The 21531-nt window shown below is 46.9% G+C and overlaps 1 protein-coding gene across 1 annotated transcript; it reads right to left on the reverse strand.

Annotated features, from left to right (window-relative positions):
• Nucleotides 1-135: 135 nt before the first annotated feature.
• Timm44 (translocase of inner mitochondrial membrane 44) lies at nucleotides 136-16310 on the reverse strand. Its single transcript, NM_011592.2, has 13 exons — nucleotides 16248-16310; nucleotides 14542-14637; nucleotides 10260-10430; nucleotides 8705-8785; nucleotides 8269-8418; nucleotides 8042-8181; nucleotides 7660-7745; nucleotides 7175-7267; nucleotides 6961-7085; nucleotides 5631-5681; nucleotides 2313-2402; nucleotides 917-1027; nucleotides 136-660 (listed from the first exon to the last, which is right to left on the reverse strand). Exons 1-13 carry the CDS (start codon nucleotides 16290-16292, stop codon nucleotides 541-543), a joined length of 1359 nt encoding a protein of 452 aa, NP_035722.2. The 5' UTR covers nucleotides 16293-16310; the 3' UTR covers nucleotides 136-540.
• Nucleotides 16311-21531: the final 5221 nt, after the last annotated feature.

Here is a 21531-nt window from a genome sequence, read left to right on the forward strand (position 1 = left end):
TTCCCACAAAAGGGCAGGGTGTTGGCCCGAGAAAGCAGCACTCTCTCTGGCTACAATCCTTCACTGACCTAGGTCTCTGACAGGCCCTCAGTCCCAGCCTTCCCAGCAGAGAGGTACACTTCAAACCGTTCAAACTGCTCTTCTGCGCTTTGGTGTTTTATTAGGTCCAGATCTTAGGCTTATGTACAGGAAGTAAGAGCACTGATTTAAAAACAAAAACAAAACAAAACAAAAGGACCTAAAGTGGCTTGGAAGGCAATGCCAGTGGACTACTTAGAACAGCAGGCCAGGCCTCACCCGACAGGAGTCCTGGGCTGGGGCCTTCTGACACTGCCAGCAACCCCTGTGACGGACGCACTGGGAGACAGTCCCCATCCTGCTAGACACCCCAAGCTCTTCCCTTGTCCAGCTGGTTTCACAGCTGCCCTGAAGAACTTGGGGCAGAAGCTTGTTCACAGCTGTATCAGATGTGGCAAAGTGTCTCTGTGTGTCTGTCCCATGATGGTCTAGCCTCGAGCTGCCTAGACTCCATTGCTGCCCTCAGAGGATCTGCTCTGTGCTGGAGGCTGAGATGTCCAGAAGGCGCCAGGCAGCATAAGGGTTGAGCTCCTCCTGGTCTCTGCAGAGTGCCCACACGTACAGCATTCGCTGCACCTTGTCCTGTGAAGACCGGGCAGGGTGAGGGGTCAGGCTTGGTGGGTGTACAGAAAGAAGGGCTACTGAGGGGGACAGGGAAGGGGTTCCCGGGCTGCTGGCTCTGGTCAGTGGTCAGATGAAACGGTGCTCTGACTTCAAAAAGCTCTCAATTCGTACTTGTGGTGCTTCTGCCTGGCTCTGTGCTGGGGAGGCGTGCAATGCACAGGGCCCTGTATGTGAGAAGCACTCCCAAACCTCCATTCCCTTGATTACCACTCACCGGGTCACCATCATACACCTCGCCTTTGGAGTTCTTGATCACCATCACCACCTGGGCCTGAAAGGTAACGATCAGCACTGGGCCCTGCTCCATCATCTTGCCCATGGCCAGCTGCAGGAAACACACAAGTACAGGCCTCAGAACTGTACACCTCCACCCAATGCTCACAACCCTGGAGATGAAACGCCCCAAAGTTGCACTCTGTACTTGTCCTATAGTCTGACACTTTGCCGTGCTAAAGGTATGGTACCACCCTCCCCGACTTTAGAGGAGTGATTTTTTTCCAATGAGCTCCTTCTCATGGGCAACTCCAGGCCTTCAACTGTGGGATTTCTCTGTTCCCAGACTGGGTCCATGCAGGTTCATAAAACCAAGGGGTGAAGGAAGGCAGGAAGTTGGCTCCACTTTGCCTGCAGCTCCTACGAGGTAAGAAGTTCTGGTGACGGAAGCTGAACTGCCTGTTAGGGGCCCACGCTGCAGAGGCAGGGGCACCACTGCCAGTGGAGCTCAAGGGCTCAGCACCTGCCCAATAACACAGGATCCTGGATGCAGGATGAGCTGCGTCCTGATAAACACGCTTGAAAGTATCATGGAAAACTCATTAAAACACCAAATGAAATAAGCATCCTAGCCAAGTACAGGTAAGCAAAATTAGCTTCATTTTGTAATTAATAGGTAATGCAAAGCCTATTTTTATTTTGATACAGGGTCTCAGGTAACATAGGGTGGCCTTACTCACAATATAGTTATGAATGGCCTGAATCCCACTGCCTCAGCCTTCAAATGCTGGGATTATAGGCATGAGCTACCACACCCACTAACAAAGAGTATTTTACAATAAAGTCATTTAGCTCAGATTACCCTTAAACTCATGGGATCTTCCTGCCTCAACTTCCAGAGTGCTTGAATTCTAGGTGTGTCTCTCGATGCCTGGCTCACCGCATAGAATTTTGTTTTTATTTTTCATTTTTTGTATGAATAGCATGTGTGCTAATATGTGCACACAAACACAGACCAGCCCTCTCCTCAAAACCAACCAAACATCAACCAATCACTCAAGCCACATTGTTTGGCTGGAAATCACTTACACTTCAAGCGCAGAAATACGGAAAGCTTTGAGAGGCAGGTCAACAGTTTTGTTTGTTACCATCCTAGGAATTCAAGCCGGTGCCTTACAAATGCTAAGCCAGGACTCTTAGCACTGGCATATCCCCAGGCCTTGTCTTACTTTCTCTTTTGAAACTGTGTCACAAAGTTACCTAGATGAGTGTGGAACTCACTCTGTAGCCCAAGCAGCCCTGCCGTGAGTATGGGGGATCGGCAGGTCTGGCTTCATTTATAGGCTATGTCAGCTGCTGCTTCACTCTGACTGTCTGCTTCCTTGGGGATGACTTACGTCCACATTGCTGATGTCCAGAATTCGGGAGTGGAACTGGAAGCCCAGAGCCTTGGCCTGCTGGATAGGGTGGGCCAGCTGGCTGTAGGTCTGCAATGAGAGGCAATATGCCCATGTAGTCAGCCACTGATAGGGGTTGGGTTACACCCAGAGGTATAGCCACTTTTATATGCCCTAACACCCAAACTGGCAGAAGCCAAGAGCACAAGTCCAAGCCCAGAAGGATGCCACTCTTGGCTGGCCAGACCTGCACACTTCTCATTATGGAAAGAGCCATACGTCCAAGTAGGATCAGTATTAATCAGTGTAGTGGGTAATTCACAGCATCATCCGAAGTACACTCCCAGGGTAAGCTGGGGGACTCTTGGCTGATCTCTACTGTTCCCAGATTCACCTCCCCTGGAATCTTGGCCTGGATTCAAATGCCGTTTCTAGGATTTGTCCCAACCCTTTGGGCTGCCCTAGAACTCACAGCTTAAGTAGCCTCTCTCACAGAACATCCAACGTGCCACCCTCCACTGCCCCAAGAGCCTGGGGGACATGTAGCCACAAGGAGAGCAGTTTGAGCTTGGAGTCAACTAAGACAGGAAATGGCCTGAAGGCATTTCTGGACTTCAGAAATAACAGATGCTGAACAGAAGTGGGAGTGGCTCGAATAAGCAGTAGTGCTAGGTTGGGGAGATGGCTCAGTGATTAAGCACTTTTTGCACAATTATGATGACCTGAGTTCAAATCTCCATAATCCATGTAAAGTTGGGCGTATGTAATCTCAGCATTCCTGAAGTGAGATGGGAAGTGGGGACAGGAGCTCTGGAAACCCTTGGCCAGCCAGCCTGGTGCACACACAGTGGTGAACAAGATACCCTGTCCCACACAAGATAAGAGATGAGGATCAGCACTGGAGACTGTCCTATGGCTTCCACACAGCATTGTGGCACAAACACATTATACACACACAAAGGAGTGCCAACCCTACCTGGTGGGTTTCTGCTGTTTATTGCTATAGAGATAAGGGTTTCATGTAGCTCAAGGTAGCCATGAAGCAAAAAATGAGCCTGGGGCTGGAGATCCGGAGTTCAATTCCCAGCAACCACATGGTGGCCCATAACCATCTATAATAAGATCTGGTGCCTTCTTCTGGCCTGCAGGCATACATGGAAGCAGAACACTATATACATAATAAATAAATCTTAAAAAAAACAAAACCATGAAAAAACGATGTCTCTGCTGCTTCTCCTTCCCCAGTGCCAGGATGGTAGACATGGTCTCCACAGCTGGTGTGTCAGTGCTAGTGAGCAAACTCGTGGCTTCTGGCACATGAGGTAGAAGTGCCATGCCCCACACCCAGCGCTTCCTCAAGGCAGCATTTTACAAACACCTTACTGGAAGCCAACTACAATTTCAGCTGTGTTCTGGGGGTACCAGGCTATTCTTGGATAGAGAAGATCAGCCAGGACTTCGTGGTTCCAAAGGAGGAGAGAGGGAGGAAGGGAGGAAGGAGGAAGAGGAAGAGAACTCTCCTAATGCCCACTGGCTTAGTCACCAGTGCAGGGGAGTAGTTAAAAAGAGAACCTGACAGATCTTCTCCTCTGCTTTTCCCAAGTTGTTTGTGAGCTCGGGACAGAATAGGATGAGCCAAAAAAAGGCTCCAGATTGCTTCACACAAAGAAGCTGGAAGAAAAACAAAACTAAACAAAAACCTCACAACCCTGCTTGGAGATGCAGCCAGAAGCCGGTAGGGTGAGGTAAGGTGGCCTGAGCAGACCAGACGAGAGCAGGAGTTCCATGGAGACAGGGAGGTTGCCAGGAAAGAGCAGACAGCATGTGCTCCCAGTGAAGATACTGGCTTCCCCACAGCCTGCTCTGACCGTGACCCTGGGATCTTAAGATGAGCCATGACTCTGGGAAGTAGCTAGGGCCTCCTTAGGACACAATGTCCTTCCTCAGCCGGGAAGTCTACCCACATTTCTGTTTTAATCTTTGTTACATTATCTTATTAGAGGGGGGAATCTGCTGGGTCATTGTAAATACTTCAGTATTCACAGTTAACTCATAATCACCATGAGGCACCTGCCACCACCATGTATGGGGCTCAGCAGTGCCAGGGGAAACCTTATACATTCCAGTGAGCTCTTCCATCACCTTCCTGCATGGGACGCCCCCAACCTGCACATCCCAGGCCATCTTTCATGGGGTCCTGATCATTGCCACTTAAACTGTGCAGAAAAAAAAGACAACTACCCTGGAAATTATATATTTGTGTCAAGAATTATTTCTGCCGGGCAGTGGTGGCGCACGCCTTTAATCTCAGCACTTAGGAGTCAGAGGCAGGCGGATTTCTGAGATCGAGGCCAACCTGGTCTACAGAGTGAGTTCCAGGACAGCCAGAACTACACAGAGAAACCCTGTCTCGAAAACCAAAGAATCATTTCTGTGATTCTCTTTAACCAAAATTAGTTTCTAGGTGCCGGGGAGGTGGTTCAGTGGGTAAACACTTTATGTGCAAGCATGTGGAGTCTGGATCTCAAGAACTCACACAAAAGACGAGGGGTGTGGAAGCGTCGTCTGTAAATCCAGTGCCCAGGAGGTAGAAGCAGGGAGCTCACAGGCAAGCTGGCTAGCTAGGAAACTGCAAACCATAGGTTCAGCAAAACTCCCTGCCTCCATTTCAGGTGGAGAGGAACTGTCATCAGCCTTTCTTCAAGCCTCCAGACACACGTGCCTTTACCCACATGTAAATATGCATATACTCATATGCCATACAAAGATACATAGGCCACATGCCATCCACCCACCCCCATTATTTTACAGGGCTGAAGATAGAGTTCAACAGTAGAACCTAGCCTTCATGCATGCATTAAGTAGAACCTAGCCTTCATGCATGCATTAAGTAGAACCTAGCCTTCATGCATGCATTAAGTAGAACCTAGCCTTCATGCATGCATTAAGTAGAACCTAGCCTTCATGCATGCATTAAGCCTGATCTGTGGGCACCTGTGCATCACATGCAGAGGAAAGGACAGATGGGCGGGCTGCCGGGCTCTGTGGGAACCAACTATATCAGATACGAAGACCCCTCTCCCACCAGACATGGGGAGCCAGAGCCACCTAATCAATCAATCTATGTATCTACCGACCCTCCTTCCTTCCTTCCTTCCTATCAGTCATCTACTTATTTCTCTTTGCATTGCTGGGGATGGAACCCAAGACACCATACATGCTAGAAAATGCCTGGCCCTGAGACACACCCTAGCCCTTCTGACAGATTTTGGTTTTGTTTTGCTTTGCTCTTTGGCTGAAGAGAAAAATGGTACTCACAGCTTCATAGCACCAGTCTTTGAGAATGTCAAGCTCCCCGGAAATCATGGCCTAAACAGGAGAAGGAAGACGTAAGCACGAGAAGCCGAGCGAGCTTTTGCAGCAGGATGCAAGAGCCTTCCCTGGGGACCCTGAAGCCCTGCCCACCAGCCTGGGTCTGGGGAAGAGACGGAGGCGAGGTTGGGTGACAAGCAGCTGTGGGTGTCCCCCCTTCACTTTGTTCACATAGCTCTGGTCTTCTGAGTGCAAGACAAGGAATGGCAAGGGGGGGGGGCGGTCCTCACAGTGGAGGAGTTAGTTGTCTTCCAGGTATACCTCTCTGAGGACCAGGCTTTGCAGTCAGAAACCAGGCAGGCTATGGAGTGAGGTAGAAGACACAGCCACACAAACCTAGGTAGTTATGCTGAGGAGGGTGAGGGAGGTGCTCAGAGAGAAGCAGTTGTGGTGCTGCCCTAACGAGGCTGCCTGCTCTTGGTGACAGCTCCCTTCCCACCTCCTCTCAGCCCCACCCAAAGACTGAGAAGGAGCTGGGGAAGTGGAGAGAGAGGAGAGGAGAAAGCACACGGAGGTAGAAGGCCGGCCGGGGGCGGTGGGCTTTCTCCTGGTAGTGTAACGAAGGCCTGGCTGAGCTGAGTACGATCCCCAGATTCTGCCTTTCTGAGTGCTGCAGAGAGGCAGAGATGGAGAAGCAGTGACGGGTGTGCTGCTCTGTGGCTTGGACAAGATGCCTTCTCTTGCCTTACAAGCAAAGAGGCAAGAACAATTGGGTGCAAATGTCAGGGCTGCCAGAGACACTGGCTCCAGGCCTGCTTGGCTCATAAATGGCCAGGGTGCCCTAGGTCTGAATGAGAGTCTGCTGTCTGCTCCTCCCCAATGCCTAAAAAGTTGGGGCTCCTAGACTTTTCCCAGCAATGTCTGGAAATGGCTTCAAGAACACCTTACCAGGAGGCACAATACAGAGCTTCAGGGACAAGAGCCATGACTATCCGACCACAAAAACAGAGAAACCCAACCTGGAGAAGGCAAGAGACCTCCACAGCTCTCACTGGAGCCAGCACTGAGCACAGGAAAGGGTTGTGTCCCCTGGTGAGAACCCTAACCGTCATGGCAGGATGGACGGAGCTTCTATAGCTGGGGAAGACTAAGAGACGTCGCTCCCAGGCTGCACTGTGACCTGACCGGAGCTGTACCGGAGGTAAATATCTTCGAGCCTCGGTAACTTGACTCTGAGGTAATCGCAAGTCACTCCTAGGGTGCCATCCAGAATGGGGAGATGGGGAGGAGGTGCAGCAGGCCAGGGCCCCACCACGGCTTATGGCGCGGCTCGCACCTCTAGGATGTTGGGGATGATGTCAGTCTCACACTGATGAAGAAAGTGGTCCTTGTCAAAGGTTGGGTCCACTCTCAGGATCTCCGTTAGCACCTCTGACATTTCTGTCTTTGAGAAAAGACCTCCTGCAAGGAGAGGAGCCCTCAGGTTAGGGCTAAGCTTCCAGACCTGGCTGTAGCCAGGGAAGAAAGAATAGCCCTGACGCCACACTCACCTAGCAAGTCAGTGACCTTGTCGGTTAAGGCCCGCGACGCCCGGATGAGGACATTGTCACTTTCATCATACTTCATCTTCATCTCAAAGAAGCCTACGGATACACACAGGAAGGAGCTAGAGGAGGGACCTTCTGCTGAGACACCCTGACTCCAGTCTGAGAACTTCCTGCAAGACTCCTCTTCTTGACAGGGGTCAGTTCTGGGCCTGAGCCTGCCTCCTCGTCTCAGAATGGGGATTACCTATCCACCTACCTGCCCAAATGCAGAGCTCAGCTACAGCCTCTCAGAAGCTGTACAAAAATTGGGACACCACCTCTGCTAATCCCAGGGCTCCTGACATCTTAACTGTTCTCTTATCGAGCGTCTTAGTGACAGGATCTACAGGTAGCTTAGTGGGTAGATTTAAGGAGATTTAACCCTGTCTGATCCCATCTTTCCTTCTATAAAGTGGGGTTCTGTCTAGTGTATGGCTGGCCACACTCACGGTTGAATACAACGTTGTTATCTTTGAAGTCCTTCCACTGCTGGTACCACTTGGAGTCCTTGTGTAGCACAACCCCTAATGCTTCCCTGTGGGAAAAGGCAGGCAGCTGGAGTGACCTTCAGCCCTGCAGAGGTCAGCCCAGGACGCTACACCCTCCTCTGACCACTGGGAGGATGCAGATGATGGCTCCGCTCTGTATCCAGGAGCTTCAACTGCAGCTTTCTCTCTTCTCTCTTCCCCTCACCCATCTCTCAAACCCCAGCTTCTCTGGAGGGAGCCAGAAACCCTGAGAGAGAAACAGACTTGCACTGGCACCTCCCAGTGGACCTTGAGAACAGACACCAGTTGGCCAGGACCACTCAGGAGCCTGTCTGGGACCTACTCATTAGCCTCGAACACTTTGCTTTCTTTGAATTTTGCTCCAGCAAACTCTGTCCTTTTCCGGAGCCGCTCGGGCCGGCGGTAGGGCCCCGTCTGTCCAAGCACGCTCTCGTCAAGCTCCTTCTTCACTGACTCTACACCCTGCAGGGGGGACAGGGCTGTGGTTGCTGAGAGCCACCACTGGGGGGCGGTCCCTGCTCCTGCCTGGCCTGAGCCAGGCTCACCCACCTGGGAGATGGCTTTGAAGGCTGCCGTCTTGCCCAGCTTCTCCCCGCTCTTGGACACTGACTCCGCTGACTGCTTGGCTGTCCTGGCGGCCTCTTCTACCCCCTCCTTGATCTTCCGGCCAAGGTCACTCTTACTGACTTCATCAAGACTCTACTGAGACAGAGGCAGAGGGGAAGATGTCGCACAGGCCTATCGCAAGCCTTGAGAATAAGAATACTGCATTCAACCTTTTAAGTTCAGGGTGCTCCCTGGAATGGACATGAGTGGAATGGCAATTCCCAGCCACGTGAAACATTTACAAAAGTGAGAGGATGTTTAACCCAGCACTGAGTATTATCCCTCTAGGAGGAGCCTACACCTACCTGTACCCTGAATTGGGTTGGAGAGCCCCTCCCATTCTATTTTCAGCCCTTGTTAAGTTGCCCTCGGGCCTTACCTCCTTCACTGTCCCTGTTAATTCTCCAAGCTTCTTTTTTATTGCTTCACTGGTACGCACAGTTTCTGATTCGATGGATTTCTAGGATCAAAGAGTTTCCTCCGTTTATTTGGATCCAACAGTGAACTTGAGCATCTAATCAAAGGTTCCCAGGAGCACTGGCTGCTTAAACTCTGTGAAGAGCTTCAATTCTATTGTCTTAGACAGGGTTTTATGCTATGAAGATACACCATGACAACTTTTATAAAGGAAAACATTTAACTAGGCTGGCTTACACTACAGAGGCTTAGCCCATTATTGTCACGGTAGGAAGCATGGTAGCATACAGGCAGAGTTCTACAACTACATCCGCAGGTAGCAGGAAAATAACTGCCACAATGGGACTAGCTTGAGCATGTGAGACCTCAAAGCCCACCCACCACAGTGACATATTTCCTGCAACAACACCTCCTAATATTGTCACTCCCAATGGGGTAAGCATTGAAACACGTGAGTCTATGGGGGCAATGCCTATTCAAGCCACCATATCCATGCATGTCCATTTGGTAGCTACCTCCAGAATATGGAATCCCCAAGCCCTGAGTCTTTCTCTGAGTGGGAAGAGATGTTTCTGCCAACCACTACACACCAATACCATTTCATTTCTATAGTTCAATCTTGGGTCCCTGGCTTGCTGTGTTCCCAGATAACTCACTCTTTACTGATGGGACAAGGCCATCTTTCATCACACAAGTTGTATCCTCCAAATAAATAGCTTGGAAATGCATAGAAGGGAAAGGCCTTCCTGGGGGAACTGGTGGGGATCAACAGATTCAAATGCAGAGGACCCGGGCTAAGAGCATTGCACTCTGAGGCTCAGCGGCTCATTGGTAGACATCCCAGTGGCCAGAACTAGATGGCTGTTCAAGAGACACCAGGGAGTAATCAGGCAGAGAGGTGGCGCAGAGCATGGAGTGCCTGCTATGCAAGGATGAGAGCCTTCCATCTCCAGAAACCATGTGAAATAAAGAAGGGGAGGCAAGCATGTGCTTGTTAGTCTGGTGTTGAAGGTGGGTGAGGTGATGCGAGGCAGCAGGACAGGTGGATCCTTAATGCTCACTAGTTCAACAGAGTCCCCTGAACTTCAGGTTCAGGGAAAGACCCTACCTCAAAATAAGAAGGTAGCAACCAATCAAGAAAGGCAGATACCTGACACTGTCCACTGCCTTCACATACATAAATGTGCACATGTGCACACAAAACACACACAGAAGAAGAGACAGTAGCGAGCACTAAAGGACACCAGCATTATGGCCCATTTCTTATTAGCATTATGGCTCTGTCAGGGGTCCCATGATTCCCAAAAGTAATTACTTTGGTGGCTCTACTGTGCTATCTACAATGCTGGAGGTAGAGCCAACCGCACAGTTAACTACAGTGCCACAGAGAATCTTGCACGGCCGGGAGGCTGAAGCAACCTGCTCCTGCTCTGACACCTTTGAATCAGCGCTATGACCTGGCTGCCTTCCCCCAGTGGCTCTGGTCCAGGGAACAGAGATGGGACTGAGATACTCACATACTTCCTTCTGGCTTCCTGGAGAGCATCCGACTCTTCTAGCTTCTTGGCCTCATCTCGGAACTTTTTTATACTTTCTTTCATCTCTTTGTTTTTGGCTAATTCTTGTTTGATGTTATCTAGCAAGCCTGACAAAAACCCTTTTCTGCTCCCAGAAGAATAAGATTTGGTCTAGAAAGAATATAAAATTGAAAAACAAGAATGAACATTTAGAGGCTCGAAAGAAAGGCACACACAGTAACATCTGGTTACCACTGAGTGTCCGATTTCCTCTCCTCTGTTGACAGCGGAGTTTAACAGTGAACAGATGTCTCTTTTATTATAACAGAATTTGAATTACAGGAACATCCACGATACATGACATTGTAGGCCCTATATGTTCACAGGTTCGTATCTATTGATGATATCAACCACAAGTCCAAAATAAAAACTTGCATGCATTGGCATTCATTGGCACATTAGTTACAATATGTAAGAAATGGAACCAAATTAGGTGTCTAACAACAGAGAAATGGACAGAGAGCATGGAGTTTTTTTTTCAGTCATAAAGAATGAAGTTATGGCTGGATATGGTGGCACTCACTTTTAATTACAGCACTTGGGAGGTAGAGCTAGGTGGATTTGAGTGCAAGGCTAGCCTTGTTTTTCAAAGTGAGTTCCAGGACAGCCAGAGTTATGTAAAGGAAAAAAAAATGTCCAGGGAGTGGGGGAAACCACATTATGTACTGTTCTGGAAAATAGATACAATTGGAAATAACCATATTAAGTCATATTAAGTAACTTTAAGTTAGACTCAGACAAACCCTTGTGCATTTGCTCAGTTGTGGGTATGAGATTTTATAGCTACATCAAGCAATATGTGTGTGTGTGTGTGTGTGTGTGTGTGTGTGTGTGTGAGGTGAGAAAGAGAGAGAGAAGTACAGTCAAAGCTGGGGAAACAAAAGGGACTAATGGAGGGTCAAGAAAAGGAAGAGTATTAGGGAGAGGAATATGCTAGAAGTTAATCATATGCTTGCATGAACATGGTCTTATATAACTGTATAGTCAAAACTGAGCCAGGTGTAGTAGCACATAATGTAATCCCAGCACTTAAAAGACTGAGCTCCATCCCTGGGATCTACATGGTGGAAGGAGCAAACAGATTCTTGCACGTTGTCCTCTGACCTCCACACATGTACATCGTGGATATTCCAGTAATTCAAATTCTGTTATAATAAAAGAGACATCTGTTCACTAAACATGCTCCTCTCTAAATAATAATGTTTAAAAAATAAGAGCCAGGCAGTGGTGGCGCACGCCTTTAATCCCAGTACTCAGGAGGCAGAGGCAGGCGGATTTCTGAGTTTGAGCCTAGCCTGGTCTACAGAGTGAGTTCCAGGACAGCCAGGGCTACACAGAAAAACCCTGTCTCGAAAAACCAAATTAATTAATTAAATAGATAAATAAAAAAAAAATAAGCTTAAGCAACAACAATGACAAAAAATGAGGCCCAGACACAGCGATTTTGAGATTAAACCTGGTTCGGATCTCAGTGAGTTTGAGGCCAGCTTGGTCTACATCACAGGTTTCAGGCTACATAGCAAGACATTGTCTCAAAATCAAAAAACCCAAAACTGAACACATGGAAGATTGTCTGTCTGTCTGTCTGTCTGTCTGTCTCTCTCTCTCTTTCTTTCTTTTTCGAGACAGGGTTTCTCTGTGTAGCCCTGGCTGTCCTGGAACTCACTTTGTAGACCAGGCTGGCCTCGAACTCAGTCTTTCTTTCTTTTTTTGTCAAGATTTATTTTTACTATTTTAATCGTGTGCTCAGAGGGGTGGATATACACACATGCGTGCGCATGAGCACACACGCGCGCGCACACACACACACACACACACACACACACACACACACACACGAATGCATGAAGTTACTGAGCTCAAAGGTGTTAGACTACCCTGGAACTGGGGTTAAAGTTACCTGATGTGGGTGCTGGGAACTGAACTCAGGTCCTCAAAAGAGCAATATGTGTCCTTAACCACTGAGCCATCTCTCCAGCCCTGTTTTATTTGTTATTCCCTAAAATTACAGTGTAGCAACTACTGACACAGTATTTATACTGCCTCAGAGGTGCTTCTAGTGCAGTTGCTTGTAATTGTTAACCTGAATCACTAGGAAAAAGGAGTCTCAGACTGTCCAGACCAGACTGGCCTGTTGGGAGAATATCTTGATTAATAATCATATGAAAAGGCCAAAATGTGTGTGAGATTCTGAAAATGGCAAAACTCAAAGACAGTAAAAATACCGATGGCTGTCAAGGGTCTAAAAGAAGATGGATGAACAAGCAGAGCCCAGACGATCACTGAAGACAGAGACTGTTTGATAATGATGATTATGGGGGCTGGTGAGATGGCTCAGTGGGTAAGAGCACCAGACTGCTCTTCTGAAGGTCCGAAGTTCAAATCCCAGCAACCACATGGTGGCTCACAACCATCCGTAATGAGATCTGATGCCCTCTTCTGGAGGGTCTGAAGACAGCTACAGTGTACTTACATATAATCAATAAATAAATCTTTAAAAAAAAAAAAAAAGAATTTGGGAGATAATGATGATTATGTAAGTGCCATGGCTTGTATGAAAACTTGAGAAGCGGGCTACAGGAATTGAAATCCTGAGGCTTGTATAGCAAGTACTTTGACCCACACATTCATCTTACTATTTATGTGGAGGAGCTTGTTTTGAGATAGGGTCTGGGATCTGGTCTTGAACTTGCTGTGTAGCTGAACTTCTGATATTCTTGCCCCACTTTCCAAGTGCTAGAGGTCACAGATACACACCATGATGCTTAGTCAGTGGGACTGTTCTGTGTTCTCTCTACAATAGGGACAAATCCTTATCTACCTTAGACTCTCACAGAATGTTTAACACAGCAATGAACCTGAATGTAGCCAGATTCAGACAGCAACAGTGTATCCACTCTGGTTCAACTGTAACATCGTCATCCACAATGACTAAAGGGAACCCGTGAACAGGAAAGGGGAGAAAGTGGCCAGGGAGACTGTACTTTTTGTGAAATTTTTATTAATTTTGTTTGTTCTTTAGGGGAATGTTGAGATAGGATCTCATTATGAAGCATTGGCTACGCTGGAACTCTCTATGTAGAGTAGACCAGGGTAGCTTAGAACTTAGAACTCCACCTGAGTGCAAGGATTAAAAACATGCACCATGGTGCCTAGTCTAATACATTTATTATGTACAGGATCTCATGTAGCCTAACTTAGCCTCTAACTTGCTAAGTAGCTAAAGATGACCATGAGTCCCTGATCCTCTTGCCTCTACTTTCAGAGTACTGGAATGAAAACTGTGGACCACTATGTCTAGTATATGGAACCTAAGGCTTTATGAACGCTGGGAAAGCACTCTAGCAATTGAGCCACATCTCCACCCCTTTTAATTTTCCTGTGAAGCTAAAACTGCTCTAAAAGATAGTCTGTCAAAAGTAAGATACCAAAGCAAGGCCACAAACTCACACTCACAAACATTCACACACTCACGAAACTGTAGGTGAGGCACACCTAAGACTGCAGCACTTAGGAAATGGAAGCAAGAGGACCAGGGCATCCTCAGCTACACAGGTGCTGGCCTGAGTTATACCAACCCTTATCTTTACAATGAAGAAAATGGTCAGTGGGAGTGGCCACGTGTGGCTGATGAATGGAAGGCTGGTTACAATGCCTGAAGGCCAACTGCCTCCCTATGTTTTATCAATCTACAACGGAAAGCAGCAGAGGGGAAGGAACCACGGGGAACTGCCCCACTCCTAAAATGGCTGTTCGAAGAACAGGATCAGGAAGAAGCTGAGGAGAGGCTCTGGCCAGCATGCAGACTTGAGGACTCAGTCACTGACACACTTACGGAAGTGTGGTCGAAGAATAGTGACCAAAACACAATGAGACCCAAGGTATGATGAAGTGACTCTATACCCATATTTAAATACCCATGCTTAGTGAGACACTCACAGACAGAGGCCAGAGAGGGAGAATGTAATCTGATGCAGGATACAGGAGGCCTTTTCTAGCCATCACAGCAAACTGTATGTGTAAAAGTGCCTTGTTGCTGACAAAACAGGAGGTAGAGCAAGCATATCCCAGGACATCCAGAAACAAGGCCTGCTGCTCTCTGTAATTGTGAATACCCGCAGCACACCACACTCCCTGAAGTGACGGTGCTGGCATGCCCCGCCCCCACCCTTTTTTCCCAGACCTCTGTTGGGTCTGCTTATTGGTATCCTGGGTCACTCACCAGTGTCAGCTCTCTTCCTGGCCGGCTTATCTGGTAGCTTGAACCATGGGGTAGGTTGTGGCTGGAGAGAAATTGGATTCCGCTGCCTAGGCACCTCTAATTGGTTAAGAAAAAGAGAAAGAGCCATTCAGAAAAGAGGGTAACTCTGAGGGTCACCATGAGTCATTTGCTGACCTTAACTTCATGCCTGTTGTAAGCTAATATGCAATCTTTGTAAAAATCCGAGAAGCCACTGTAATTAGGTAGAAAGAGAATATGTTGCATCAGCACCTCCAGGACCTAGTCCCACACCTGAAACTGGGGAGAACGTGGGTAGGTACCAGGAAACCACAAGAGCAGTATATTTGTGACAGTGTAACCCAATCTTTACTGAAGCCCACTCCACTTCTGCCTATCTCCAACAACTACAGAGGAGAACTTTCAAAGACAAACCAACAACTTCTTGGTGCAGGGAAAACTATGGAATAGACCTGTCATGCCCTGGTCAAAGGTTCTAAATACAGAGCCCCTCTGGGCAGAGAATCCAGTAACCTCATGAGAAAGACCCTTTTTGATCCTACCAAATGATGAACTCGTAGTTGTGTGCAGTTGAGTCCAGCACAGGTCCACTGAAACACAATGACCTAACAGAAGCACTTTTCATTTTACAAACTTTTCTTCTCCACTTTTTCCTAGCTATGTAATCACTGGTTAACATCCCAAACTCACATAGGTTGAGAAGTGAAGAGGATCAGGCTGTATCATTTATCACTGCACTGACTGCCAGGGTTGACTTGAATGATCTAGCTACTTGGTGTCATTTTCCCCCTTCCTTCCTTCCTTCCTTCCTTCCAGCTCCACGTGTGTTCTTCTCAAAGTTGCACATTTAGTCAAAGAGGATGATCTTTCTTTGGTCAAGCATATACCTGCTCTTCCCAGGTAGAACCTCCAAACAAGCTCTCAAGGTCCAAATGCATACCAGTATGGCTATAGTTACTGAAGTTTGCTCTTGGGATAACTTGTTTTACATTTCCCTTCCTCCTAATAATTGGCGATAGAATCATACTGAGCTGGGCTTTGGACCAGATCAGCAACCTACTAGCTCCGCGTCTGTGAGCAGATTGCTTAATCTAAGTTTCGCGTTCCTTAACCTAATGAGACTGGGTTAAACAATAGCAATATAAAGAACTATATTTATATTCTGAGTGTGTATTAACAGGACATTGACCTAAGTCAAGAGTTCTAGTTCTTATCCAGAGCAAGAACTACTTCCTGCACTTTCACGCTGATCATTAGAAGTGGAATTTAGGAAACACTCTCCGCTGAGGACTTGACATTCAAACGGGAACAGTGAATGTCACTTTAAAGAGCGAGAGAAAAAACCAAACTTTCATCAAGCTGTTTTCTCAATGGGGTATCATCTCCCCAGACACCAGGGACTCCCTCGTGCACGAGGGAACAGACCGACAGGTGAGAGGTGACCAGTTCCAGGGTAGCTTCGAGCATTGCCGCTGAATTCGGGGAAGAGGGGGTGGGGGATCAGTTCCCGCCCCAGGGCCTTCCTGCTACTTTCCCAAGCCTCGGCTGACCCAATGACCGAACCCTAACCCAACCGTGGAACCCATAAGAAAAAACGAGAGCGATCCGGGACTGAAGAGAAGGAGATCTTAAAAGCCGAGCGTCCAGACCCCTTATTTCTGCCCTACCAGCCCCGCACGTCTGCTCACCCGCGGACAGCGGCACCAGCCACCCCGCAGAGCTGCCGCCGCCATGTTGGAAGAGCCCGTGTGACCTTCCTGCGTCGCTCATCGATCGCGTCATCGGCTGCGCCGGCCTAGAACAGCACCAGCCTGGGAAAACCCGGGGGGAGGAGGAGGAGGGAGGTAGAGGAGAAAGAAACCCGATTGGTCTTCTGGGAGCCAAGTCTCTTATGCTTCAAGACATCAAGGATTCTGCGATCCAGCCTGGGAGGGGGCAGAGTTTAGGACAGGTAAGCCTCTTGTTGAGGCTCAGGGAGGAAAGCATTTTTGTGAGACCATCCGTGGTAAGGTGGGAACTACAAAAGGACAGAGGACTGGAGAGATGGCTCTGCAGTTAAGTCCACTGGCTGCTCTGGCAGAGAATTCGGATTCCGTTCTCGGCACGCACATGGTAGCTCACAACTGCCTATAACTCCAGATTCAGGGGATCCGAAACCCTCTTTTGACTTCCAAGGGTACCAGTCATGGAGGATAGACATACATGCTGCAAAACTCCTACCTATACACATAAAATTAAGATGATGCTAGGTGTGGTGGCGCACGCCTTTAATCCCAGGACTTGGGAGACAGAGGCAGGCGGATTTCTGAGTTCGAGGCCAGCCTGGTCTACAAAGTGAGTTCCAGTACAGCCAGGGCTACACAGAGAAACCCTGTCTCGAAAAACAAAAACAAACAAATTAAGATGACTACAAAAAGGCCTATTGGGGAGCATTCAGTACAGAATTGGGATAGCTCACATCTCAATGGTGGGTTTTTGTTGTTTTGTTTGACGGATTTTTTTTTTTTTTTGAGGGTCTCATGTAGTCCAGCAAGCAAAAGACTCATACACATAAAATAAAAAATTTATAAAAAGACTACAAAAGGGCAAAACCTTTGAAGTATTCAAACTGGTGCACAGATTGCCCCAAAACAAAGAAACAAAACTCCTATGGCTCAGTGTGTGTGTGTGTGTGTGTGTGTGTGTGTGTGTGTGTGTGTGTGTACTCTCCAGGCTGGCCTCCAATTTGTTATGTAGTTGAAGAAGACCTTGAACTTCTGATCCTCCTGCCTCCACCTCCCAAATGTTACTGATCACAGTTGTGCACCACAACAGAAGGTTTATGTACACTGCAGGGGATGGAACATAGAACCTGTGCATGCTAAACAAGCACCCTACCAAATGAGTCACAGCTCCACTCTGAGACAGGACAATGTTAGTGTTAGAGATAGGCATGTAGGTGGGTGAACTACAAAATATATATTTAACTGGAAACTAAACAAGGCTGATTAACTCTAGATACAGTTGACAATGACTGACAGTGCCTTGACCTGCCAGTTGCTCTCAGAGCAAGATTTTCAAACCACTTCTTCCTCTTCTCTCCTCCTCCTCCCCCTGAAATAAAGATTTATTAATTTACTTCATGTAATGTGGGCACACTGTTGCTATCTTCAGACACACCAGAAGGGGGCACTGGATCTCATTACAGATGGTTGTGAGCCACCATGTGGTTCCTGGGAATTGAACTCAGAAGCTCTGGAAGAGAAGTCGACGTTCTTAACCGCTGAGCCATCTCTCCAGCCCCTCAAACCTCTTCTTATAAGTGATATAGGGAGACACCTGTTAGTTCTGGCCCAGAGAAGAAAAGGAAAATTAACCCTGGCTGACTGAGGTCTAGTCCTCCATTAGTTCAATGTAAATGGGCACGTCTTGCTTTGAAGAAGCATGGGTCGTTGCTATTTTGGCACTTCCATGCTGTTTTGGATTTAGAAAATATGGCCAACAGCAAAAGTACTGTAAAGTGACTGTGCTAATTGTGGTTGTGGACACAAGGAAGACTATCCCATAGAAGAATGCCCCCATCCTATGGAAGCTAAAATAAAGCATGCACTTATGAAATTTCATCCCTTAAAAAAGAGGCAGGTCTGTGAGATGGCTCAGCGGTTAAGAGCACTGACTGCTCTTCCGAAGGTCCCAAGTTTAAATCCCAGCAACCACATGGTGGCATACAACCACCTGTAATAGGATCTGATGCCCTCCTCTGGTGTGTCTAAAAGAAAGCTACAGTGTACTCACTAATACTTACTTATTAATTACTTAATAATAAGTAAATTAAAAAATAATCTTTAAAAAAAGAGGCAGCTTTCACTGAAGAAAACTGGAGATAGGACCACAGACTTTCTCACTGTGATATCTCTAGAATATGGTCAGTTGCTAAGGTGCTAAGTCTTAAACATTTGAGACAGCAACAGTCTTGTGTATTAGATTATTCTTCTTAAAGATGATATGAAAAGCTGGACGGTGGTGGCGCACACCTTTAATCCCAGCACTCGGGAGGCAGAGGCAGGTGGATTTCTGAGTCCAAGGCCCAGGCTGGTCTACAGAGTGAGTTCCAGGACAGCCAGGGCTACATAGAGAAACCCTGTCTCGAAGTAAAAAAAAAAAGATACGAAAATGAATACATTTGAAGACAAAACAAAAAAACAAAAACATGTTGGGGCCACAGCACAGTAAGAGTGCATTCCTGGATGACACAAGGGATTTTGCTGGAATGTATAGGCCTAGAATCCATCAGAGAAACTCGAAGACTTGGGTTCCATTCTTTTTATCTTTTTCTTCTTTTCTTTTTTCTTTTTTTTTTTTTTTTTTGGTCTTTTTGAGACAGGGTTTCTCTGTGTAGCCCTGACTGTCCTGGAACTCACTTTGTAGACCAGGCTGGCTTCGAACTTAGAAATTCACCTGCTACTGCCTCCCAAGTGCTGGGATTAAAGGTGTGCACCACCATATAGGGCCTTAATCTTTTATTAGATATTTTCTTTATTTACATTTCAAATGTTATCTGCTTTCCTGGTTTCCCCTCTGAAAAACTCCCATCTCCTACCCCCATTGGGTTCCATTCTTTTTTTTTTTTTCCTGTATAGAATAGTTTATTTAGGATATGGGGAGGGGAGTTAAGAGAGTAGCAGAGGCAGAGAGAAGGAGAGAGTAGAGAAGTAGGGGCTGGCCAGGGCCTCGTGGAGAGAGGGGGCAAGGGAATGGGGAGCAAGGGGTAAGAGGTGAGAGAGAGAGTGAGAGAGAGAGAGAGAGAGAGAGAGAGAGAAGAAAGTAAGAGGGTAAGAGCTAGGTTCCATTTCTAATGACATCATACGCACACATGTACATACATACATACATACATACATACATACTACATTCATAATTTAGTGTCTTGTAGGACATGGTCATTTGGTTTCATTTGTTAACCTATCTCACAGAAGTTTCCCCTCCCCAAAGGCAGGAAAATCTCAAACTTATAATTCTTATACATCAGTCTGGCAAGTGCTGGGATTTATGGCTTACACTACCACATTCAGTTTGTGTAGTATTTCTAAATGTGAATTAGCAAAGATCAAACTTTTTTTTAAAGATTTATTTATTTATTTATTTATTTATTTATTACATGTAAGTAAATGTAGCTGTCTTCAGACACTCCAGAAGAGGGCATCAGATTTTGTTACGGATGGTTGTGAGCCACCATGTGGTTGCTGGGATTTGAACTCAGTACCTTTGGAAGAGCAGTCGGTGCTCTTATCCGCTGAGCCATCTCTCCAGCCCCCTTATTTATTATATGTAAGTACACTGTAGCTGTCTTCAGACACTCCAGAAGAGATTTCATTACAGATGGTTGTGAACCACCATGTGGTTGCTGGGATTTGAACACAGGACCTTCGGAAGAGCAGTCAGCCCTCCTAACTGCTGAGCCATCTCACCAACCCCAATCAAACTCTTTTAAAAAAAATACTTTTATTTGATGTGTATAGGTGTTTTGCCTGCTTGTTTGTACGTGAACCACATACATGCAGTGCCTGTGGAGGCTAGAAAAGGGTATTGATCATCTGAGATTGGAACCCTTGTGAACCTCAATGTAGGCACTGGAATCCATCAAGTGTTCTTTGGAAGAACAGCTGAGCTATCTCTCCATCCCGATCTTACTCTGTACTCTTCACAATTTTTTCTTAATCCTTCCAAATTTTCTCTCTTGGTCATGTGTGTGTGTGTGCGCGCGTGCGCGCGTGTGCATGTAGGTTAGAGAAGAGCTTCTGAGAATCAGGTCTCTCTTTCCAACATGTACATTCCAGGGATTCAACTCATATTGTCAGGTTTGAGGGGAAGCACCTTTACCCACTGAGCCATCTTGCCAGCTCTATAACTACTAATGAATTTACAAAACAAAATAATGAAAACGAGGCAAGTTGACACTAGGGAACTTTGTCTCTCAGGAATCCCACTTCCAGGAGAAAGTAAGTGGAAAAGGCTTTTACTCTGGTTTTATGTGAGATACTTTGTCCTAGTTTGCCTTCCATTGTTGTGATAAAACACTGGCCAAAAGCAACTTGGGGAGGAAAGGTTTTATTTCATTTTACAGTTCTCAGGTCACACTGCATCATGAAGCAGTCAGAACAGCAACTGGAGGCAGGAACTGAGAGACTAAAGAGTAACATTGCTTACTGGCTCACTCCCCAAGGCTTGTTCAACTACCTTCCTTTTACAACCTAGAACTGTACCACCCACAGTGCACTGGACCCTCCAACATCAATGACCAACAAATGATTTACAGACTTCCCTGAATGCAAGTCTGATGGAGGCATTTTCTCAGTTGAGGTTTGTACTATGTTGGCTTAATGCTGCTTGTGTTCTAATGCTAAGTTTTTTTTTTTTTTTTTTGAGTCAGGAATAGCTTCTGGGAACCTGCCCCCAGTTAATTCTGATTGGTAAATATGGATGCCAGCAGCCAGTAGCTGGGGAGGAGTGAGAAGCAGGATTTAGAGTTCCTGAGCTTGAGATCCTGAGGAAGCAGGAGGAAGGAGGAGAGCGGCCATCCCTTAGGTGAGGTGCAGCAGTGGGAGGAGAGGGAGCCACTATGCTTAGCAGAGTGTACAGGAGAGGAGAGAGGCCATTAAAGAAGAATGTGCAGGAGGGAGAATCAGAGCAGCCATGTAAAAAGGCCAAGAGAACTCAGTCAAGAGGGCTGTTCAATTGGGTCAAGAGCAGCAAAGATTGAACATAGAAATGAGTAAGTTGTAACTTGGAGTTATCAATGGGAGGTAGATACTAACAGCATGAAGGTTAGACAGTTGACAGGCTATTCAAAGTATATTAAATATAAAGGCTGTGTGTGTTTCTTTCATCCAGGAACATAAATGGTCTACGGTGGTAAGGAAGCATGTGCCAGGATTTATTTAATTATTAATACTACAGAGGTTCCCACTCCCCAGATAATACTAGCTTGTGTCA

This window comes from Mus musculus, chromosome 8, assembly GCF_000001635.26.
Source record: "Mus musculus strain C57BL/6J chromosome 8, GRCm38.p6 C57BL/6J".
NCBI lineage: Eukaryota > Metazoa > Chordata > Mammalia > Rodentia > Muridae > Mus > Mus musculus.